General features: G+C 61.3%; 1 protein-coding gene across 1 annotated transcript; it reads left to right on the plus strand.

Moving 5' to 3' along the window:
• The first annotated feature begins 17,509 nt into the window (after window positions 1-17,509).
• RGS19 (regulator of G protein signaling 19) lies at window positions 17,510-21,682 on the plus strand. The gene is made up of 4 exons (XM_074157264.1): window positions 17,510-17,610; window positions 19,421-19,495; window positions 20,386-20,620; window positions 21,494-21,682. The coding sequence occupies exons 1-4, from the start codon at window positions 17,510-17,512 to the stop codon at window positions 21,680-21,682; spliced, it is 600 nt and encodes a 199-aa protein (XP_074013365.1).
• Window positions 21,683-23,825: the final 2,143 nt, after the last annotated feature.

Below are 23,825 nucleotides of genomic sequence, written 5' to 3' on the forward strand. Positions count from 1 at the left end.
TTTAAAGAGAAGAATTTGGAAGAATATGAGTGTGCTGATATACAATGTGATTGCGTAAGCTCCGCTACATTAGGAAATCAAAATAATCGACCCTTTTCCCTCTAAATGTGGTAGAATTTATAGTCGTATCGCTCCTGCTAGTGCAAAAGCCCCTTTTAAACTTTGCTCTACAACTTGCAGGGAGCCACACTCCAGAACTTCAAATTCTTGCTTTATCTTCAAGCTAGAGTACAGGAGAGACAATCTTTACACTTCAGACCCTTCTGTGAGAAAAACGTGACCCCATCCAGAACGACTCTTAAGTCAGCACGTGAGCAGTCACGGGGAGCCAGGGAGATAGGCAGGTTTGTAGCACACCTCAGGTAGAGATCGGTATGGGAAATGTGGCCCTTACGTTCCCTGGGCCTTAAAAGAGTCAAGAGGCTATGAAGGTGCCTGGGTATTTCTCAAAAGGGAATAAATTAGCTGTAGTGGGACTGCACAGCCCAAACCAGGTATTCTGCAAAGACAGCTCTACTCTGAGCCCCACAGGGGTGATTTCTGCCCCGCAGCAGGGCTGCTCCCCGGGGCAGCTCTGCCTCCTGCACCCACACGTGCCAGCTCTTCGCACACACTCACCTCGCCGTGTCCTCGGGCTGCCCTCGGCAGGCAGGAGATGCATATTCAGGGACAGGATGAACACGACCCTTACAATCTCAGCTCTGACAAGCGCTTCCTGTGGGGTGACAGAACAGAGTTGTTTCTCCTGTAACTCCCACTTGGGCTGTAGTAGCTCAAGTGCTGTCACTTCCTCAGAGCTCCAGTCCCAGGTGCATCTTTTTTGGTCGTTCCAGTCAAACTACCCTCTGCTGCTTGGAAAGCGTTAAAAGGCCCAGGTGGCTGGTGGAAGAAAGAAGCTTTTCTAAAGCAAAACATCTCACCAGCCTCCACGCATCCCGTTTCATTACCTGCCAGCCTCCTGAGGAGCACACAAACTGGAAACACCCTGGGAGGGAGTATCAGCGAGGCTGATACTGCAGAGTGCTTTGGAGGTGGGTATTGAGCAACCGTTGACAGGATTTCTCCATCAAATGGTGCTTTGTGGACCCGTGGGGAGCCTCGCTGTATCTCAGCCCTGACATGGGCTGACTCCTCACAGATATTCATCAAAAGAGGCTTCCTGCTCCCCAGCATCCTCCCTGGAGTCAGAATCGTAGAAACGTTTAGGTTGGAGAAGATCTTTAAGATCATGGAGTCCAACTGTTAACCCAGCACTGCCAAGTCCACCACTAAACCATGTTCCTCAGCACCACGTCTACATGATTTTTAAATACTTCCAGGGATGGCATCTCAACCACTTCCCTGGGCAGCCTGTTCCAATGCTTGACAACCATTTCAGTGAAGATTTTTTTTCCTAATATCAATCCTAAACCTTCCCTGGCACAACTTGAGGCCGTTTCCTCTTGTTCTATTGTCTTTTACTTGGGAGAAGAGACCGACCTCCACCTCGCTACACCCTCCTTTCAGGTAGTTGTTACTAGAGCTCTCAATGAGGAGGAAAACAAGCTTTTCAGGCGTTTGTTTTCTGTTATACTCAGTTCATTGCTGCCCGTGCTCTCCGGGCAGAGGTCACTCCTGCTCACTCAGCACCAGAAAATTAGAGCCAAAGCCCATCGACGGCCCAAGGCACGCGCTCTCCTTTCGGAAACGCCTCTCGGGTACCAAAGGGAGGTGGCACCAGCACCCAACAGGATGGTTCCCCGGCTGCCCGAGAGCTCCTGTGCTGGAGCTGCTGTGCGACGGGCAGCGGAGACGGCCCTTCCCCTCCCTCCCCGCCGGCAGCCGGGGCCCGGGGCCGGGGCACCCGCCGCTCTCCCGGCGGAGTCGGGCGGCACCTGCGGGCGGTCCCCGCTACTGCAGCCGGGCGTGAGGGATGGAAACCCGCCGGAGAGGGAGGGCACAGGCTGGGAAAGGGTTTGGGTGGGATAGCCCAGGGGTGCGTTAACAGCTTGGGGCGCAGCCGGAGAGGATGCTGCGGGACCGGCACAGGGTGGAGGGAGTCCCCAGCCGGCGCCTCTGCCACCGACTGTCACCATTTAGCACAGAAACGGCTCAAGCAAGGTTGTCGTTTGCTTCCTCGGTGCCTCTGAAGCGTGGGCAGGACCCTTCTTGCCGTTCCCAGGAGCTCCTGCTCCCATCCCTCCTTCCTAGCACAAGCTGGCACTGGGGGAAAGCGGCTTCCAACCTCAAAGCCGAATTCGGAGCAGCGTTCCTGGCTATTTATTAGCACATTTGCCATGGCCAGAAAAGATGCGTTTCCCTCCCGAGTGTGTGTATTTAAAGAGGAGGTGTCTAGGCCGAGCTGTGGCACTGTGAGCACCAACTGCTGTGAGTTTGGCTATTCATTGACAGCACTACTTTGCAGGTGATTTGGGAGCTCCAAATTTTTCTCCCAATCCACACTTTCTTTTTTAAAAAGTGACTTCTTTTAAACCAAACACTCATGGTCTTTTCACCACCCGAAGGGACAGGCTGGCTCCGGAATCACGTGGAATCACAAGTCCAAATGTTCACGGGGATTTCTCAAAAATCCCAAACACAGGTTACAAAGCGGTTCCTGAAGATGTGGGAGCTTTTCCGGGCGTTTGTGAGCTTCCAGCTAAATGAACCGCTGAAGCAAATCGGAGGGACCGGCGGCCGGGTCACACGGCAGGAGGGAGCAGCCTGGCAGCCACGGCTCCGCACCGGAGCTGCTCCGAAGATTTGGAAAAGTTGCAAAGGGAGGAAAAACCCTGCTTCGACCGTTGAGGTCCTTGGGCAGATCCTCCCTGGGCACGCGCCTTGTAGCTCCCGCTGGAGTGAGCCGGATGAGTAAAAAAGAGGAAAATCCGGAGGATCGAGCAGGTTGAAATGGTGGGAGGCCCTGTGCGATCCCCCCCGCACGGCTGGGGGTCGGGGTTGGTGTTTTCAGCCGAGCAGTCACATGTAGGGGCCTATTTTAAACGCGTTCCCCACGTAGCAGAGTGCACGTCGCAAGGATTGAAATAGACGGTGGTTTGATCATTGTCTCTCCCAGGGAAATGGTTTTTAATGAGGTTTTAAATAATAAAGTGGGATAATTTCCCCGGCTGGCAAGATCATGAAATTTTTATGCCTCCTTTCTCTCCCAAAGTTTTATCACCCTTTATTTTTAGCGACGCATAATCCCCGTTTTGGAAAAAAAAAAAAAAAAAAAAAAAAAAAGCAGAAAACCCACTGATTTAGGGAAAGCCGCTCCTCGGCAGGGACTCTCAGCCAGGAGCAGCTCCACGGGCTGCCCTGTCCCACGCTGCAGGGACGGGCCAGGACCCTACAGGGGCAGAGGGGACATCCAGTGCTGGTGCAGGGTGCCAGTACTGGGTACTGGTGGAGGGACCAGTACTGGGTGCAAGGTGCTGGTACTGGGTGCTGGCACAGGGCACCAGTACCAAGACCAGGCTGGATGGGGCTTTGAGCAACCTGGTCTGGTGGGAGGTGTTCCTGCCCAGGGCAGGGGGGTGGAATGAGATGATCTTTAAGGTCCTTTTGAACCCAAACCATTCTATGATTCTATACTGGTACTGGTGCTGGGTGCATGTAATAGGTGCTGCTGCAGAGTGCCAGTGCTGCGTGCCCATACTGGGAACTAGTACTGGGTGCCAGTACTGGGTGCATGGTGCTGGTGCCTGGTGCTGGTGCAGGGTGCCAGTACTGGGTGTATGTTGCTGCTACTGGGTGCCAGGACTGGGTGCTTGGTGCTGGTTCTGGGTGTATGTAGTAGGTGCTGGTGCTGGTGCTGGGTGCCCATAATGGGTGCTCATCCTGTGTCCCCATACTGGGTGCCCATACTGGGTGCCCATCCTGCGTCCCCATGCTGGGTGCCCATACTGGGTGCCCATCCTGTGTCCCCATACTGGGTGCTGGTGCTGGGTGCCTATCCTGCATCCCCATATTGGGTGCCCATCCTCCATCCCCATACTGGGTGCCCATACTGGGTGCCGGTGCTGGGTGCCCATCCTCCATCCCCATACTGGGTGCCCATACTGGGTGCCCATCCTGCGTCCCCATACTGGGTGCTGGTGCTGGGTGCCTACCCTGCGTCCCCATACTGGGTGCCCATCCTGTGTCCCCATGCTGGGTGCCTATCCTGCGTTCCCATACTGGGTGCCCATACTGGGTGCCGGTGCTGGGCTCTGTATGTATGTATGTATGTGTGTGTGCGTGTGTGTGTGTGTGTGTTTTGACGTGAGGAAGTGCCAAAGCTGCAATTGCTTTAGGAAGTCAATCGCAGGGGCCGGGGGACGCCTGCGCAGTGCAGCCGCGCCGCTCCGCTCCGCTCCCGCTGCCTCTCCCTCTCCCTCCGGTGCCGAGCCCGGAGGCAGCGCAGAGGCGGCGGCCGGGGGGGCGGCAGGGGCAGCGGCGGCCGCGGACGGCGCTGCGCGGCGGCGGCGCGGATGCCCGGCCCGTGAGTACCCCGCGTCCCGGCCCCGGGGCCGCCCCCGCCCGCGGGATGCCGCGGGGCGAGGAAGGGGCGGGAGGGGGGGGGGGGGGGGGGGGGGGAGTGGACGGACGGACACATACGGACACGGGCCCATCGCCTCCCCATCGCCTCCCCCCTTCCCTCGGCCGGTGCACAGCCTCCCTCCCCGCGGGCTGCGGGCGGACCCCGGTCACCCGGGCGGACACCGCTTCGTACGGCCCCCCCCCCTCATCGCCCCCCTTTGCAGGCTCCCCTCTGCATGCGCCCCCCGCCCCTGGGCATCCTCCCTTTTCCACGCTTTCACCACCCACCCCCCCACCCCCCCCCCCCGCCCCGCCCCGGACACGCACCGAGCACCGGGGAGCGCCGGGGTTGATGGAGAGGTCGGGCTGTGTGTGTGTGTGTGTGTATGTGTGTCTGGCTGTGCGTCCGTGTGTCCGGCAGCCGCCTGTCACCAGCCCCATGTGCGAGGGCTGGGGAGGTGGTGTTGGGGGGGGGGGGGGGGAACGGCGAGATGGCCCGTGGCGACCCGCCGATGGGGCGGGGGGGAGCCCGAGCACCGAGCGGGGAGGGGGGCCCTCCCCGCCGCATCACCCCGGGGAAGGGCAGGGCTCCTGCGAGGAGGAGAAGGAGGGGAAGGATGGAGGGGGAAGGAGGGGGGCACCCTCCAGCCGCAGGGCGGGCTGCAGCGGGGTTTACCCAGCCTAAGAGGGGGGGATCTTGCAGGGAGGATCCCCCTCTGGAGGCCTCCCCGGCCCAGGGCTGCCCCAGCCCTCCCTGCACCCACAGGTGGGTGCCAGGACGACGCTGGAGCATCCGTGCACCGGCTCGGCCATGGAGGCTCCCTCCCTGTGCGCCCCCAGTGCCCCCCATGCAGGGGGGTACCATGCCTCGTCATCGCAGAGAGCAGCAGCGATGGGGAGCCCCAACCTGACCGGCCGGGGCTCAGGGAGGTTGGCTGAGGTCAGGGTGATGGCGGGCTCCGGATCCCGCCGGCTCCTCCGGCAGCGGCACGGCCAGAGGGTTGGTCAGAGTGACCTGGCTCGGTGGTGGCCAGGACGCGGCTCTCCCCCGTAGGGACGTGACATCCCACCGTCGCCCAACACCAGCCCCTCACATGGGCAGCGTCGTGGGATGCTGCGACTCGTTGCCACGTCCCCGCGGCCGAGGGATGGAGAGGGCCAGGCGCGGCCACCGGAGCTGCTCCGCCTGTGGATCGCGGTGCGTCTCTGGGCACGGAGAGGTTCCCCCGGGAAGTTCCCTCTCCCCGCCGCTTCCATGAGGCTGCTCTGGCGCGGATCCATGGCCTTATTTAAGAATCTAAACAAAAAGTGTTAAGTGAGTGGGAGGGATTTCCCTGCTGCGAGGGGAGTTCATTCCCCTCTGGATGCGTCTCCACCATCCCCGTCGATAAGAGACGCTCATCCCATCTCATGCTGGATGAGCGGAGCCCGTGGCGTTTTCTGGCCTGGTGGATATCGTTTTCTTTGGGAAAACGGGTCACCCCAGTGGGCACATATTTCAGAATATCTCCCAAGGGAGAGCGCCACATCAGATTTCCCTACAAGGATTTTAGCTCCTCCGCGTCAGCCCTTCCCCACAAATGACTCAAGCCACTAATCAAAATACAGTCGTGTTCTTGAGCAATTAAACAAACTCCACCTCATAAGATTATAGTGGAGAAGCAGGAATTTAGTGACATGAATATATCTCAATCGGGGTGTGGGTGCCCATTTTGATATTGTTATTAAAAAAAAAACAAAGAAGGAACTGAAGGCAGATAATCAGATAATGCAACTCAAATCCAGAGAGGGTAAGGGAGAAAAATATCTTGGCAGAGTAATTAATGCTGGGTCTGCCCGAGATGCGGGAGCAGCACATCTCTGCCACCTCCCGAGGTGCATCCTCTCCTGGCTTTGCTTATCTTTGGTTGTCATCTCACTTTTTTAGGCTGGACTTGGGCTACAGCATCTTCAGTTTCCACCGGGCTCGTGCAAAGGGGGTGGGCGAGCTCAGGGCTCTTCCCTGTGAGCAACAGGTCCGGCGTGGCAAAGCAGCCACCGTGTCTCTCCTCGACCTCTGCAGAGCACAGGATCCAGCTTCTGTGGCTTTTCCTCTTTTTTTTTTTTTTTTTCCCCCGAATTTTTATCCTCTGGATAAAATTATTTTGGCAACTGAGCTCAAGAGGAGGTAAGAGCCACGCTCGGTGCCTCTCCTGAGCCACCCCGAGGGGTGCCCTGCCTTTCTCTTCCCGCTCCTCCTGCTCCTTGGGCTGGTTTCTTCCACCAACCCCCCCCAAGCCATGCCCGAGCACCCCAAAAGCAGAGCGGCCGTGGCAGGACGAGGCCAGCAGGCATCGCCGCCTTCGTGCCACCGCGCCACACGCTCTCGGGGTTCGGCGCTCCGGGCTCTCGCCTGGAATAACAGCGGCTTCCGGGTGAGCCGGTGCCCGCAGCCCCCGCCGAGACTTCCTATTACTCAGTTCCTTAATCGTCTCTGCACATCTCTCCATGAGTAAAGCTCTTCGGAGAGGGGTGGGTCTAAAGGCAGTTGTTTATATATGTTATTTCATAGTTAGCTCTTAATTTGGGGGGGGAAGGAAAGATACTGGGCGTTATCACCTGTTATTTTCGTCCCCCAATGTGTTACAGCACGGTTTTCGCCCGTGGGGAGGACAGGGTGGGGGAAGAGTGTCCGACATCTTCTGTGGTGTAAGAGGGGAAGAGACCAAACCCGCCGGCTCGCGGGGACTCCAGTAACCCCATCGCAGACTGGGAAGCTGTTCTGTGGTGGCCGTCACCACCCCTGCTCCAGCCGGCTCAGGGAACGGGCATCCAGCCCCATAAGCATCTCCCTTTTCGTACCGTCCTGCACCCAGCACCACACGAGCCTCCTCCAGCTCGTTTCCATCAGCCCTGGCCTCGGCCAGCCCATTTCTTTCCCCAGCTGCTTCACCACAGGTTGCCCCGTGCAACACCTGGGGGGGTGACCTGCAGAACGTCCCAAATCCTTGTTTCCGTGGCCGAGCGACTGCAGCGTTGAGCCGCGACAGATAACTCCCCCGGCCAGCTCTCCCTGCCGTGCCCGTGAGTTTCAGGACACTCGTAACTTCTCGCAGGGATCGGATGCCTTAAATGCCGCTGTGCACGTGCTGCAGGAGCCGCCGGCCCCGCCGTCCTGCTGGGGCCAAGCTGCGGCCGTGCTAGTCTGCGAGCCACGGGGCAAGTTCCCTGCAAAGCCCCCTGGCCCGCCTGGGCTCTGTGTGGGACCTGGGGACACGGGAACCCGGTGGCTTTGGGGTAAAACTCTAGCGAAGGCAAAATCCTGGCTCTTGCTGGGCGCAGAGCGTTGTGTAAAAGAAGGCAGCCACCCTCGAGTTTCGATCGACCCTTGCTTTTCTTTGAAAGCACTCTGGCAGCGTGGAGTATTATTGGATTGCTGTTATTTTTGGCTTGAAACCCACTTGGGTTCCATTTTGGGGGGAGACCAGTGACAGGGACCTCCCACCTGTGACTCCGCACCCCCCACCACTGGGGTGGGCACAGGGGGTGATGTCCCAGCCCACCCCGTCGGCTCCTCCGGGTCCGTAGGACCGCAGCCGTCCTGGATGAGTTTACCAGGAGAGGTGGGGAGAGCTCTGCCTCTCACCCCTCCTGCCTTTGGCCATTTCATGGAAGCAGAGATTTAACCGGGGGGAGGGTGGAGCAGCAACAGCAACTCAAGCAACAACAAAGTCCTTTGGGGTTCAGGTTTAACATTCACCTTAGACATGGAAAAAAGGGGGTTTCCTGACGTCAGGAAAATGAACGGTAGAGTTCTATAGCAAGCCGCCCTTCCAGTTCTCTAACCGCTTGGAAACAGCCTCAGTCGACCTTTTGAGGGCTCTTTGCTCAGACTGTGAAGTTTGGGCGAACTGGGTTTGGGGGCCCAGCTTTGCCACACTCCAGACTTGCCTGTCAGCACTTGCCCGCTCCGGAGGCAGAAACACGGCGGAGGCTCCGGGGCAGCGACGGGATGGGCAGAGGGGGAGCAGAGCCTGCGATGTCCCCGTGTGTGTGTGGCTCTGGGCGCAGAGGACATGCCGTGGGTGCGCCGGCAGCCGCTCCCGGAGATGGATTTACTGCTGGCTCAGTATAGAGGGGGTCAGGGAGCCAGCAAAGGGGTTTGGGGTTCATGGTTTGGGTTTTCCGCTCGTTCCCCCTCCTGTAGGCATGAACCCAAACGGGGCTGAAGTAGTTTCCTCCAACAGAAGGTGAATGCCCAAGCAGCGTTTCAGTGCAAAGGGCAGGAGAAGAGCAAACAGGTACATATTGGCATTAGCGGGCAGGAACCCCAGGAAAGGAAGGGAAAGCTTCAGGCTAGCTTTGGAAAGCAAGGAAAAACAAGGAAAGATCCTGCCTGTGAGTCTGGTGCGGGTTCTGCCACGAGGAGAGAGCTCGCAAAGCGGATTTGGGGCTGGGGAAATGTATTGCCATGACAGCGGTGGCAGCCGAGCTGCTGTGTCCTCTGATGGTACCACCAAGCCCTGCAGCATCCCGGGGGCTCGTCGAAGGGCATCCCCATGGCCTGTCACATCGGGGATCTCGCTGAGATTCCCAGTGAGGGCCACTACTGCCATCTGAGCCCAGAATGCCTGCGATGGGCGTGCATCCGTGGCCGGGCTCCTGCTGGCCCATCCGGCAGCAGCGTCCCCAGTCGGAGCGGGATGCAACGGCTGTGGCTACCTGGCACTGTCCTGGGGCTGGGGGCCACCTCTGTGTCACAGGGGCCACGCAGGGTGACAGCACTTCCTTCCTCCCTGCACTGCCAGCTCCTCCCCGAGGAGGGATGGCCGAGCCGAACCCCGCCGTCTTTCTTCCCCTTCAGTCGGGTTTTAAATAACCAGCGCGGCTGGTCTCGGAGGACATGGGATGCTCGCAGAGCTCCCCGTTGCTTGTCACGTCTGGGGCAGGGCAGAGCATCGCTGCTGGCCTGGCACCAGTGAAGTGGTGGTGACCCCAGCGCAGTGGTCACATATGTTCCTTGGGATGCTCCAGAGCAGGGACAGGGTCACCAAATCCCCCCTTGTATTTGCCCACAGGACATTCTCCTGGGGGACTCCTGCAGTCCCTCACTCTTTTAACGTTGGACCAAAGTCTGATATGGGACAAAGTTTTCTTACTGGTGCAAGCGAAAGTTCAGTTCTGCAAGCTCTGGTCCCGGGGCCCATGGTGGCATTGGGTGTGGGGCCGGGGGGACGTCCCAGCCCCCCACCACCAGCGAGGCATGACGTCTGCCTGAAGCCAGATCCCAAAAGGCATCCCTCAGGGCTGGCAGCGTACAGGCAGCGGGGCCCACAGCTGCCCGGGTGGATAAACCACGGTGGGCAAATGTCCCCCAGAGTGCAGCATTCGGGGGGTGGTCCACCTTGTCCCCAGCCGTCGTGCTGGCATGGCCCTGGCCTGGCCGGTCCCACCGCTGGCTGAGCCGGCTGCTGGGCTCAGCCCTGCCCTGACCACATCAATGCCGTGCTTTGGGCAGGGAGCGTGGCTGGAAGCAGGGCCAGACCTGTCCTCGGCACAGCCGGATGGACCCACCTCCTGCCCGTCCCATCCCGGCTCCCAAACCTCCTCCCTGTGCCCAGCCGCTGATTCCCGTGCTGGTGCCGGTCTCTGGATGCAGCCGGCAGGGTTTGGTGTCGTGCTGGAGCTGGGGAGAAAATCACCCCTCGGCTGCGTCAGGGAGCGCTCGGAGCCGTGGTAAGAGACCCCTTTGATCCAGCGTTTCCCTGTGATGCACGGTCCCTCCTTTTCATCCCGATCCAGGGTTGATTCTCTGTCTGGTTCCTCATTTTCTCGGAAAGGGCAATTTCTTGTCTTCTTATCCATGGTCCTCCCAGCATCCCTATCCCCCAAATTACCACTCGTGTCCCCGGGGGACACGGTGCTGCCCGCACTGGCGTGTGCTGGGGTGGGGATGAGCAGGTCCTGGGCTGGCAACACCTTGTGGGCGAGGAGCACCCACCACCCACCCAGCTCTGCTCTCACCACAGCCGTGCCGATGTCGTATCCCTCCCTTTCCTCTTCCCTACCCTCCTGTCAGTTCCTGGGCTCCGTCCATGCCGTTTAGCCCCTGCTGAGTATTGATTACCATGATCTTTCGTCTCCTTTTGCATGGATCATTACCAAATGCTTAATAGGAGTCTGCCTTAACAACGCCACGATACCTCTACTAATAGAAACATAATTGTCAGGGCTTGCCTTATTAAATCCCCCAGCTGATTGTCGCGGGTGCTATTTTTACGCTATGAAATAATTAACTCCGTTTCAGTGCAAGAGCCGGGGCCAGAGGGGCGGGTGCTGGCAGTGCTGCGCCCATCGTTGCCACCCAGCAGCCGGTGGTGGCCATCTCAGCCATGGTGGCCGTGCCAGGGCAGAGCCACAGGTCCGCTCGCCTCTTCCCAGCAGGTGCTGGAGAGGTTGATGTGGTCCTTTTGGGAGGGCTCGCGGTGGGATTTGGCTCGGAGGATGCTACAGGCCAGGAGAGGGGCAGGGAGCAGAGGAGATGCTGCGGAGAAGGACCCCGGCATCACCCATGGGGCTGTCGGCCCTCGCGGTGCGAAGGACCAGGGAGGTGTTGGGACACGCTGCGGCATCTCCCCGTTCCCATCGCCAGGACCTGCCTTTCCAGTCTCAGGGGATGGCAGAAAAATCACTGCTCGGCAGAGGAGCTCCCCAAAAGGCATCTGTTCACCACCGCCACCTCTGCCACCACGTGTGTGGGCGCATCTGCCGGTGTTATCGGCAGCACACGCTCGGTGGGGAGGCGGCCGGGGCACAGCCACGTGAGCATCGTCGTCCCTTCGTCCCCATGGGACCTCTGTGCTGGCAGCGTCGGTGTCAGCCCAGCCCCATCCCCATAGAGTAGGGGGCGGGGGGGGGGGGGGGGGAGCTTGAGCCTCACCTCTTCAGTCTTTTCTGAATAGATTGCTAAAGAGTGGGGGAAAAAGCCGGGTTTAAAAATAGCTCCTAAAACTTCCTGTGCTGCTGGCAGGTGGCTGGGGCAGGCTGCGGGGGCGAGCGGCAGCTGTGGGGCTCGGCGGGGGTGCCTGCCCACGGGGTAACCCTGGCAGAGGGGGGCCCGAGGGGTGCTGCCCTCCCACCCACCCCCCCCGCATCTCCCCCTCGGGTTGCCTGCGGGGCTGGCCCACGTCTGTTTGCGCTCGGTGGCTGGTTTCAGCCAAATTTGGCAGAGGTCGGAGGTGCCGGATCCCTCCGGGGAGAAGGCGGGGAAGCTGCAGGCTGGGCTCAGCCCTTATTAGACACTGGAGAATCCAACAGCGGGAGGCTGGGGCTGCCGGGCTCTGCTCGCACTCATCCAGCATGGCCGGTCCCGCAGGTGCTGGGTGTTTTACAGCTCCTGGGAGGCTCGGAGAGGGGCCGGATCCAGCGCTGCTCCCCACCGAGGCATTGCTGGTGTGGGGCAGGGGCTCAGCCATGCCCGCAGCTTGGCTGGGGATGGTCTCTCCGCTGGCATTGGGGGGGGGGGTTTGTGAATCGCCCCCGGCCGAGTGATCCCTGCGGGGGTCTGTGCTGAGCTGCAAACCTGCTCTCCTGGTTTTGACCATAAAATAAGAAGGGAAGGTCCCTCCTGGAGTGGAGAGCTCATACCGGGGCTGGAGGATAAAAATATCCTCGCTGGCGGTGGGTACCCCAAGGCCGGCGAGCTGGGGGGTGCTGGGGGCTCCCCAGTGCGAGCGTGGCCGCATCCTGGCAGCCCCTGGCTCTTGGAGCAAAGGGAATCCTGGAAAACCATCTGGAAAATAAATGAGGTTCAGGTGACCAGAGAAAACAGAGCCCCGTGAGCGCTGCAGCGACGGTGGGGTGGGCGCCGGCAGGAGAAGGGGCTGCCGAAGCGGAGGGTGACTTTTGGGTGACGGGGCGGTGGGGGGGTGGTTTCCATCCAGATGGATTGGGGCTGGGGACGGTGGCAGCACGATCGCCTTGGTTTCTGGGTGCCGGGGTGTGCGGCGTTGGGAAGAGGGGAGATAACAGCTCAGCCTCCCCCGGGGAAGGGGAGGGAAGCGGCCGGCGCTGGGCTGGGCTGATAACGGGCACATGCCACGGCCGGGCGCCTGGCCCAGCCCCGGGGGACCATGCAGGGGGTGCCTGCACCCCCCCTGCCCTCTTTCTCCCCTTTTCTCCCCTTTTCCACCCGCGGCGAGCCCACACGAGCAACGGGGCAGCCACCAGCAGAGACCACAAACTGGTTTCGGTCACTGGTGTGGTGCCGGGGCTGGAGCCCTCTCTGCCCGCAGCGATGCTGAGGGCAAATTTAATCAAGGAAACAAGGTCGGGCATCTGATTTCTCTCTCTCTCTTCTTTCTTTTTTTTTTTTTTTTTTTTTTGTTTTCTCAAGAGGGGGAAAAAAACCCAACCAACTTTGTTTGTGAGTCACTCTTGGCCGAGGGAGCCGGGCTGCGCTGTGCGTGGCGGGCGGGTTGGCACATCCCCGGGCGGCGGGGACGATGCCACGCGGCGGGAGGCTCTGACTCAGCCCACCCTCGGGTACCGGCCCCCTTCCCTCACCTCCAGCATCCTTCCCCCCCCCCCCCCCCCCCGCTGCTGCTGGAGCCCCCGGGGGCGACCTGGTGTGGCGGAAAGCACCGTCCCTTCAAAGTGGCCTTGGCTGGTTGCCGGGGACCACTTTGGGGATGTATCCTGCCCACCACTCCTGGGGGAAGCCGTGCTGGCCGCTTCCTTGGCCACGGGGCTGTTCCGGCGCCGGTGTGCCCAGGCTGTCTCCAAGATGCTTGGTGGTCGCAGGCACCGCAGCGGGTGCCCATCCTGGCCGGGGAGCCCTGGTGCGGCTGCGGTGGTCGCTGGATCCGGCCGAGGGGTGGGAAGCAGGAGCACAACCCAGCTCTGCCGCCGGCGGGGCTCGCTCTGCCCCACTCCTGCCCCATCGGGGCGGCCGGCCCCACGGCGGAGCGGCAAGGAGAGCAGCCGGGCCCCGCCGGGGCTTTCCCAAAAAAGGTCTGAACTCTTCGGTTGAGTTTGCCACTTCCCTTACCACTCCCTTTCCTGTGAGAGGATGTGTTCGGCCGCTTTTCTTTTCTCTTTCTCTCTTCTTTTCTCTCCCACCTCCCTGCCCTCAGACCCGGTGATCCTGGCGATGCCGCACACCCCCTGAGCCGGCCGGGGTCACCCTGGCCGGCCACCACCGCCGCCGCCACCGCGATGGCCAGGCTGCAGGTACGGACACAGCACCGGTGGCTCCCCCCGTATCCTCCCCCATGTCCTCCCGCCAGCCACGGCACGGGGTCGGGTGGGCATGGCGGGGGGGGCTCGGCACAGGCTGTGCCCCCGGACCGGGGTGGGCACTGGTTTGTGCCCCCCTCTGCGGGGACGGGGGTGGCCAGAGGGGGATGCTACTCTGCTTGGGGCATCCTCCATGGACAGGGCAGGTGGGGTACATGGAGGGGTGTCAGTATTTGCTGTCACGTTGGCTTTACACACACACCCCCCGGGCACCCTGATGCCACAGCCCCCATTGTAGCTGGCACAGGGTGATTTTGGGGACTGCCCGGGGTGAGCAGGGCACAGGGTGCTTCGTGTGTGGCTGCACAGGACGGGGCTGACCCAGCACCCCAGCAAAGAGCAGCCTGGTGCAAGGGGAGGTTTTCTCTTCAAAAGCCATTTTGGGGAGCGCTTGTCATGTCCGGCTGCGTGGGGGGGGTCCCCTCTCCGTTCGGGGAGAGGATGGGGCGGTGCCAGGCTCGGTGGGGACGTCACGAGCGCGTGAGCTGGCACAGCCCGGGGACACCCAGTGCATGGGGACTCCCAGGCCGGGTGCTGCAGCCACCGGGCAGTGATGGCAAAGGCTCACGGCAGGGTCGGGGGGGGGGGGGGCGTTGGGGACCTCACGGGGTTGGGGCGAGGGCAGCTTTTGGGGCGTCTCTTCTCTCTGCTGGGGAAATGTCCCCTTTTTGTCATCCTTCCTCTTTTCACAACCTCGCGCGCACACCCTGGCCTTCCCTCCGGCACTTAGAGGCTCTGCCACCGCCGGGGCTTCCTTATGCACCGGCACCCACGGCAGCCGGAAAGGGGTGCACGGGGTGGGAAAACCAGCCCTGCAAATCCCGAGCACCCCAGCATTGCCACGGGCCAGGGGGACCTTTGCAGCCCCACACCTCCGGTCTCCTCCTTGCCCCCCCTAGCCCACGCAGCCGAGGTGTCCCCGGGTGGGTGACACAGCTCCCGGGATGGGCAGAGCTGATCCTGCCTCCTTGGGGGTGCTGAGTGCACCCCGTGGGCATGGGGACGGGATGCTCCTCGCCGGGGGATGCTGCCCCATCCCGCTGCCTCTCCAGGGTGTTTTGGCTGAGCCTCCTGAGGGTCTGCTCTGGCCGAGGTCGAGCACCAGCTGCAGAAATGAAGTGCCTGGGAGTCCTCCTGGAGCAATGCCATGCTCTGTCCCCACGTCCCTGTCCCTTGGCCATCCCCTCATCCGCTTGCTCCGCACCCCAGGGCTGCAGCAGAGCCGCCCTTGAGCAACCTGGTCTAGTGCCCACGGTGGGGGGGTTGGAACTGGATGATCTTTAAGGTCCCTTCCAACCCAAACCATTCCATGATTCTATGAAACGGGGTTTTCCCAGCCTTCAGGTTTTCCTCCTGCTCGCCCCATTCCCATAACCTCATCAATGCTTGCTGTAATTAGTGCCGCAGCCCCGCTGGGAGCTGTGCCCGGAGCCTGGCTCCCCCCCGCAGCACCGTGGGGCTGCAGCCCCCCGGCAGCGCCAGGCACGGCAGCATGGCTGTGGCACCGGGGGGCAAGGCGGGGTTGGCAACGGGATGGCACTGACAGGGGACAGGGGGAAGAGCGGCCACCGGGAGTGGGAGACGGTCGGTCCAGGGGTAGCAAAGGAACAGGAAAAAAGCCGGGGGTTAAAGGGACCTGGGGGCAGCGCGGTGTGAGAGGGAGCGGAGCCTGCTGCTGGGCAGGGTGACAAGGTCACAGCCATCCTGCCAGCACTCGGGGCTATAAATAGGGACAATTGGGAGCGAAACGCAGACTCTCTCCTTTTTCGTTCCTGCGGGAGCGATGGGAGCCAGCGGGAGGGTTTGCAAGGGCCCGGGTGAGGAGCTGATGGGAAGCGCTGCCAGGCGATGGCCGTGCTGGGGACAGCCCTGTCCCCAGCTGGGACCCACACCCTGGCTCTGTCCCCTTCGCTGAGTTTGTGCAGGGCTCACACCCGAAGTGATGAGACCCGGGGCAGCTCGAGACAGGGATGCTGGGGCTGAGGTGGCCGGGGGCTCTCCTTGCCCGCTGCCCCCCACTTCTGTTTCTCCCTTCTGGCAGAGGAAGGACCGTGATTGCTGCCCATCGCCCTTGGCAGGACAGACGAGGCAGAGCTGGCCCTGACCACCACGTCCTTACCAGCACCCCGCGCCGAGGTGGGCACTGAGCCCCCATACCCAGCACCGCTCCTCCCCAGGAGCATCCCTGCTCCGTGCTGGGCCAGTGGTGCAGGCAGGGACAGGCAGGGACGGGCAGGGCTGAGAGGGGACCATTCTGCAGCAGCGGTGCAGGGAGCTGGACTCGGCCAAACGTTTGCCATGGGGCAAGTTTTGGTTTAGTGCCTGGAGCTGTGAAAACTCCCCCCCTCCCTTCCTTCCACCCACATGATGCCGTGGAGCAGCTCCGACTTCCCCATCCCGGACCCGAACATGCCACGGGGGGTGGGGGGGGTCCATCCGTGCTACCCCACAGCATGGGGCATGGCCAGGGGGGGACAAGGCCAGTGCTGAGCCCAGCATCCTGCTCGGCAGCACCGAAAAAGCGTGGGAGGGGGTCCCTGGTGAAGCGTGGGGCTGGCAGAGCATCTGCTGCCACGTCTCCCCTCCTCCTTTCCTTCTCACTTCCTTTTCTCACACACTTTCTGTCCGCCTGCCATGCCCCAGCTCGCCGCCTGCAAAGGCCTTTCTCCAGCATGGAGCAGCCCTCCCCGAGCCGCTCAAAGCCGGGGGGTCCCTCTGCAAAGGTAACGTGGTGTCGCTTCTCCTCCCTCCCCACAGGCTCCATCCAGGAGGCGGCAGGGACATTAGCCGGGGGGTCTCGGCCGCACGGCTCACCCGCGGGCTGGGGGGAGCGGAGAGTAGCAGAAGAGCCCCCGAAGCACGACCCAACCCCGTCCACCGTGTATGAGGCTGGGACGCAGGTGAGATGCTGACCGTCAAGCGGGAGCCAAGAAGAAATCACAGCGAGTCACTGAAGGGGGGTGGGGGGTGGGGAATAAACCCTCGTTTACCTCCGGGTTCCTGCACATGACGGGGGTAATGCACTGGTAGCCCAGAAAGCCCCCAGCATCCTGGGCTGCATCAATAGCAGCGTGGCCAGCAGGGCGAGGGAGGGGATTCTCCCCTCTGCTCCGCTCTGGGGAGACCCCACCTGGAGTTCTGCTTCCAGCTCTGGGGCTTCAGCACAGGAAGGACATGGACCTGTTGGAGTGGGTCCAGAGGAGGCCGTGGAGATGCTGCGAGGGCTGGAGCCCCTCTGCTGTGAGGACAGGCTGAGAGAGTTGGGGGGGTTCAGCCTGGAGAAGAGAAGGCTCCGGGGAGACCTTAGAGCCCCTTCCAGTCCCTAAAGGGGCTCCAGGAAAGCTGGGGAGGGACTCTGGATCAGGGAGGGGAGCCATAGGATGAGGGGTAATGGTTTTAAGCTGAAAGAGGGAAGATTTAGATTAGACAGTAGGAAGAAATTGTTTGCTGTGAGGGTGGTGAGACCCTGGCCCAGGTTGCCCAGAGAAGCTGTGGCTGCCCCATCCCTGGAGGGGTTCAAGGCCAGGTTGGACGGGGCTTTGAGCAACCTGGTCTGGTGGGAGGTGTCCCTGCCCAGGGCAGGGGGTTGGAACTGGATGATCTTTAAGGTCCCTTCCAACCTGAACCATTCTATGATTCTGTGATTCTGTAACCATCGGTAGCTCGCTGACCTGCTCCCTGCCCTCCTGCCTTTCAGTACGCAGGACCCGCGTCCGCAGAGACACCCCTTCCGATGTCCCGGCATGAGACTTCTCCGACAACGGTGCAACCCGCCAGCAACCACCGCCCCAACGCCTGCTGCTTCTGCTGGTGCTGCTGCTGCAGTTGCTCATGGTACGTCCCACCGCCTGCCCCAGCCCCAGGCTCCCGCGGGGCCACCCAGTGTCACCCACCCGCCTTGTCATCTAATAGTCAAGGGTCCCCTAAGGAGGGGAGATGAAAGGGTCGGCCGCGTGTTGCTGATCCTCTGTGCTTGGGGCGGCACCAAGTGCTTGGGCTCCTGCCCAAGCAAGCGCCGGGGTTGAAGGGAAACCCACCCCTGGGTGCTCCTCAGCCCCTCGGTGCAGCTCATGGTGTCCGCGGGGGTGGGGGGTGGCTGGGATGGAGCCGTCCTCGCTCACCGAGCCTCCGGGCTGCTGGTGTGCTTGGGTTGGGGACTGAGAGCAAAATGGGTGCTGCAGTTAAAAAGGGTAAAATCGGTGGTTGGGAGCAGAAAGTGGCACCAGGAACTTCCCTCTGGTTCTCCTGGGGCTGGACATCCCTGGCTTGAAGGTGGAGGCAGCGCCAGTGGCGCAGTGGGGTTCTCGGCTGAGCTGCCCGATCTCTGCCTCCCCAACCCACCCTCCCCGGGCACCCGGCTGCCCCCAGGCCGGGCAGCAGGACCCCTGGGCACAGCGCTGGGCAGGCAGGAGGGTTTTGCTGCCAGTTTCAGGCAGGGCAGGAGGAAAGCTGGGATTCCCTGCTCAGTGTCACGGGTGCCTGCCCGAGGGGGATGGCCCTCGTCCATGGGAGCCCTCCCGGGCAGCTCTGCCCTGGAGCAGCGGGTGCAGAGGCTCTGGTCCGCCAGCGCTGCCCAAACCAAGGACATAACCAGCCGCTTGCCTCCGGTTGCATCTCCCACCCTCTCCGAGGATCCCCGGCTCCTCGTTCTCTGGATAGCCCAGATTTTGGAGGGCCTGTTTGCTCTTCTCCATCCTCAGCATCAGCCGGCTCTGAGATTGCTGGTGGGGCTTCAGGCTTTGCAGCAGCTTTGGGCTTTGCAGCCACCGACGATGCTGAGCTTTGGAGGAGCAACAAACCCTGGAGCTGAGCCCCGGTGCATCCCCAGTGCCGATGTCAGCCTCCTGCAAACCCACGGTGCATCCCCAGTGCCGATGCAGACCCCCGCTGTGTCCTTGGGGACCCATCTCGCCTGATCCCCTCTCCTTTCCTCGCATTGGCAAGGCAGCAAGGGCAGCGATCAGCTCCCCCCACAGCCTGCCCCGACCGTCTTCCCCCCAGACACTGAGTTTGGTGGGAGGTTGCCCATTCAGCTGTGGGCAGGGTGACCCTTCACTGGGTCCCTCCTCCGTCTCTGCAAGAGCCCGTGAGGAGAGAAGGGACAGAAATCCCTCTTTACCCCGCTCCTGGAGCTGGCGTGGGCAGGGATGTGCCCGCAGCTTCATCCCCCCGCCCCAGCCGCCCACGCCACCCGGGGAGAAGTTTGCACACTTAATCTTGTGCGAGCGGCGAGGGATGGTGTCGCAAGCAGGAAACACTGCGGTCGGCGCCAGGCGCCGAAATTCAAGGGTTCGAGGGAAGTTGGCTGGAGGCCGCTCTCCCCTTTTGCTGCCGGCACCCCCAGGGACAGGGGGACAGGGGACCCCTGAGCCCTGGTGCCACCATCCCGTACTCAGCATCCGGGCTGGACCGGTGCTGGCATGTCCTGGAGGTGCAGGGTCCTGCCCTTTGCGTCCCTCCATCTACCGTGGCCACCGGAAGGGCGAGCCAGGGCTGTCACTGGCTGGAGATGGTGATGGTGATAACCAGGCGCAGGGGACAATGACATCGTGGTGCTGAGCCCCGACAGCCACAGCCCTGGGTCCTGCAGTGGGGTCTGGCTGCGTCCCCAACGCCCCTGACTACCTTTCCCTCTCCCCGTTAGGAACGAGGACCGGGAGCGAGCGTGGAGGGCGTCCCGGGAGACCAAACTGGAGACCATCCCAAACTGTGAAGCGTGGTGAGTGTGGGGGCAGGAGGCAGGGGGGCTGGCACGGCACGGTCCCCGCTGCCACCCTCCATGGCACCCAGCCCCGCATCCTGCCCGCTGGAGCACACACGGGGAGCAGGATCAGGGCACCAGGGCTCGGGGGTTCCTGGTGCTCCTTCCAGCGGCGTGTCCCCAGTTCCCACTAAGAAACGGGGAGCCCAGAGCCATGGGCTGCAGCCCTTGTGCCCCTTGCAAAGGGAAACTGAGGCACACAAGACCCTCGGCAGCTTTCAGGCCATGTCCCGAGGGCAGAGCCTCATCCTGCCCTTTAGACCCTCTGTGAGAGCACCTTATAGCCAGGAATGCTCCGCACCCAGCACCCACTCCGTGGAGACCCCCGCAGATGACCCAGCCCTGGCACAGCAGGATTAGGGGTCAGATGTGCTAATTAGCCACGGATAATGATTGCTCCTGCCCTGTTTTAGCAGGTAATGAGTGTTTGCTGGGGAGGAGGCTCCCTCCCGCAGCTGTGAGGGATGATGGACTGATGTCGGGCTCTCCTTGGATGGCTCAGAGCTTCCCCAGGGAAGGGTTTGTGCTGCCTTTAGGGTCTGTGCAAAGCCAGCAGCAAAATAACATCTCAGCCGGGGAAATTCAGCTGAAACCGAGCCCAGGCTCCAGCCCTGCTGAGCGGGGCCAGGACAGACCCTGTGAGTGACCTCCAAAAGCCTCCATGATAACGAGAGCCCGAGCAGGAACGGCCTCGGCGTGGGCACGGGGGGACACGTTCGGGCACGGTCCCTCCGTGGGATGGGACCAGGGATGAGCGGCGTGGGGAGGGACACAGCGAGGACCTCCCCCCCACCCCAGCACCACCACGGTAACGTTGTCCCCTTGCCTTCCCCACGGGGACCCGGCAGCGCCAAACCCACCCCGGAGGAGGTGCGGGGCTGGGCACAGTCCTTCGACAAGCTGATGAAGAGCCCGGCGGGTCGCAACGTCTTCCGGGAGTTCTTGCGGACTGAGTACAGCGAGGAGAACATGCTCTTCTGGCTGGCGTGCGAGGAGCTCAAAAACGAGTGCAACAAGCACACCATCGACGAGAAGGCCAGGATGATCTACGAGGACTACATCTCCATCCTCTCGCCCAAGGAGGTAGGGGGCAGAGCCCCTCCTGCGGCTCTCGGGGTGGGGGGTGGCTGAGCCCAAAATGGGGCTGGGGACGAGGGGGGGAAGGTTCTTAGGGAAAGGGCTCTGTTCTGGCCGGTCCTGCAGCCCTGTGGGAATCTGGAGATGGAGGTGGGTGGTTGGGGATGGGTTTGGCAGCATAACGGGTTCACGGATGGTGGTGGGGAGGGGATCCCCGGCCCCCCAGCACCCCCGGGATGCAGCCGGCAGCCGGGACAAGGGGCCGGGTTGTGCTTCGGGGCCGAAACCTCAGGAGGGCACCAGCGGGCCGAGGAGATCACAGAACCATAGGGGTTGGAAGGAAGCTCTGGAGATCATCCAGTCCAACCCCTTCTAGAGCAGGTCGCACAGGATGGCGTCCGGGTGGGTTTGGAATGTCTCCAGAGACTCCGCCACCTCTCTGGGCAGCCTGTTCCAGGGCTCTGCCACCCTCAAAGGAAAGAAGTTCCTCCTCATGTTGAGATGGAACTTTCTAAGTTCAAGTTTGTGCCCGTTACCTCTTGTCCTGTCACTGGGCACCACTGAAAGAAGAGAGATGAGACACTGCATCCCGGCTCACAGCATCCCCAGAGTGGGAGCACCCCAACCCACCTCCCTGCACCCAGAAAGGGGACACGGGGAGGACCCGGAGACCCCCCCGTGTTTCTCCCTGCAACTCCCCAAAAAACCCTGGCAAAGATACTCCGGGGGCGGGAGGGGAGCACACAGAGCACCCCACGGTGCCCCATCGATACCCAGTTTCCCACGAGAGCTTGCACAGGGGTGGGTGCCGGGATTTGGGGGTTGTCACTGAGGGGGCTCCCTCAACCTCCTTCCCATTTCTCTCCCTGCCCCTCCAAGGTGAGCCTGGACTCGCGGGTGCGGGAGGTCATCAACCGGAAGATGCAGGAGCCGTCCTCGCACACCTTCGACGACGCGCAGCTCCAGATCTACACGCTCATGCACAGAGACTCCTACCCTCGCTTCCTGAACTCTGCCATTTACAAATCGCTGCTCCAGAGCGTCTCCCGTTCCTCCTCGGAGTCCTAAGGGCACCCGCCGGCCGCGGGGGACACCGGCGGGGGCACGGTGGCCGGGGAAGGGGGGAGGAAGGAGGAGGGGGCTCAGTGCCTCCTGCCCTCCCTGCCAGTCCCCCCACCCCCCCCAAGTTTTTAGCTTTTTACCTATGAACCGTCACCCCGGTTTCTGGGCCGCCCTCCAGGACTGTCCCCCGGGGGCTGGTGTCGCTGCGGCAGCACAGCCCGGGCTGGCTCCTACTACTGAACCCCTGCCCCGTCCCCGCCGCTGGCCGGAGCGAGCCGGGGGGGGGCCCCGCTCCCCCTCCCCGGCTCTACCCGCACCCCCTTTTGAAGAGGTCACTTTATCCCCCCTCTCCGCCACACCTGGGGACACGGCCTGTCCCCGTTTCCCACCTGAGACCCAGTTGGGGACTGGGTTTGGGGTTGGTTTTTTTTTTTGGGGGTGGGGGGAGGTCGATTGTTGTTGTTTTTCTTTTTTTTTTTAACTTTTTATTTTAAATGCTTTTTTTGTTGGCTTTTACTGGGGGACTCGAGGGGCGGGAGGGGGGGTGAGAAGCGTCTCTGTACATATAAAAACTTGTCAGGTTTACATCGCTCCGTCTGTTTGAAGTGGCCATGGGGCAGGGGGTGGCAGGGGGGGGCACAGAGCTGCACCCCTATCTGTATTCCCAGTGGATCCGGGGGGGGGCTAGCAGTGGAGCTGGATGGAGCAGAAGGCAAGCAACCGCCCCCCGTCCCCGGTCCCCCCCCGCCCAGGGAGACTCAGCCCCCCCATCTCCGAGGGGCCAGATGGGACGGTGGGGCCACAAGGATGCGCTCAGAAGGGGAGACGGGGGGTACCCCACTGCTGCCTCCTCCACCGGTCCCCATCGCACTGCCCTAGCCCTGGGGCACCCCCCCCCCCGACTGTCACCCCAAACCCAGAGCATCCTGCACCCTCGGCTCACAGACCTCATGGATGGGGAGAACACACGTCTGAGCCAGGCAGGTATTATTTACCCTCCTGTGGGCACCGGGACCCCAAAAACAAAGGCTCCTGCCTGCCCCACCATCAGGGAAAAGCCCCTGGGTCTGTCCCGGTCCCTCGGGAACAGGTTGGCACAGGGCAGGGAAGGTTCCACAAGGGCTGGGAAACATCACAGGGAGGATATAGAATATCTGTGTGGTTTTGTATGGAATAAGGAATGATTTACTGGAGCCCCAGCACCCAGAATTAAAGCATTTCTGCCGGCAGCTCCTTCCCTCCCTGGGGAAACGAAGCCAACGCTGGGGTCCTGCTGGAGAAAAACCAACCCTCCTCTTTGCTTTTCCTGCCCCAAAACAGCCCCTGGTCTCCTATTTATCTCCCTCTTCTTCTCTCTTCATCCATTTCAAAGAAAAAAAAAAAAAGAGCACTGGTTCTTTTTATTGAAGATATTTTTTTTAAACAAAAAAAAAAAAATCCCCCCCCAAATTTCTCTCGGCTTCTTTTTTTTTTTGTTTCCTTCCTCCCTTCCTCGTGGCACGACCCTGTGGAAATTCATGTCAGTAAATGTAGATTCGTTTGCCAAGCTGGAAACACGCTTCAAGAAAATGTATTTTTGAGAGAGACCAGAGATAGTTTGTTTGCTGAGAAATGTCAGAATCGTTATTCTTTGGTTGTTATTGGCAGGTTTCCCCCCCTGCGAGTGCCCAGAGTCTGCACCAGTTACAGCCCCGTGGCATCCCCGCCCCGTGCTGGGGAGGTTTCAGTCCTGGGTGACTGGTTTGCTCTGGGAGGAAAGGAAATAGCTCCTGTGGCCTCAGCCCAAGGCTGAGCATCCCTGAAGCCCTTCAGGAGGGGGCGGGGGGGGGGGTGAGAGCCCTTCTGTGCACCCCAAAGGGCTCAGCCCAGGGAAGATCCCGCTGCCATTGGATAATCCAGTCTCTTTTTCCCCAATCCTAGCACTTTTACATACCTTATGAGTGAATTTGTGCCTTCTGAGACACCTCTTTATCCAGCAGTTTTTCCCCTCACTCGGTGTTATCCCAGGAAGTGGCACAGACAATGACTGGAGGGACTCCTCCTGCCTGGGACTCTCCATACCTACTCCAGGATTGTCGGCAAACTCTACCTGAGCTCAGCTCCCTCCTCACAGCGATACAAGAAAAAAAACAGGCAACAGCAACTGGAA

Source organism: Numenius arquata, chromosome 12, assembly GCF_964106895.1.
Source record: "Numenius arquata chromosome 12, bNumArq3.hap1.1, whole genome shotgun sequence".
In the NCBI taxonomy this organism is placed as follows: Eukaryota; Metazoa; Chordata; class Aves; order Charadriiformes; family Scolopacidae; genus Numenius; species Numenius arquata.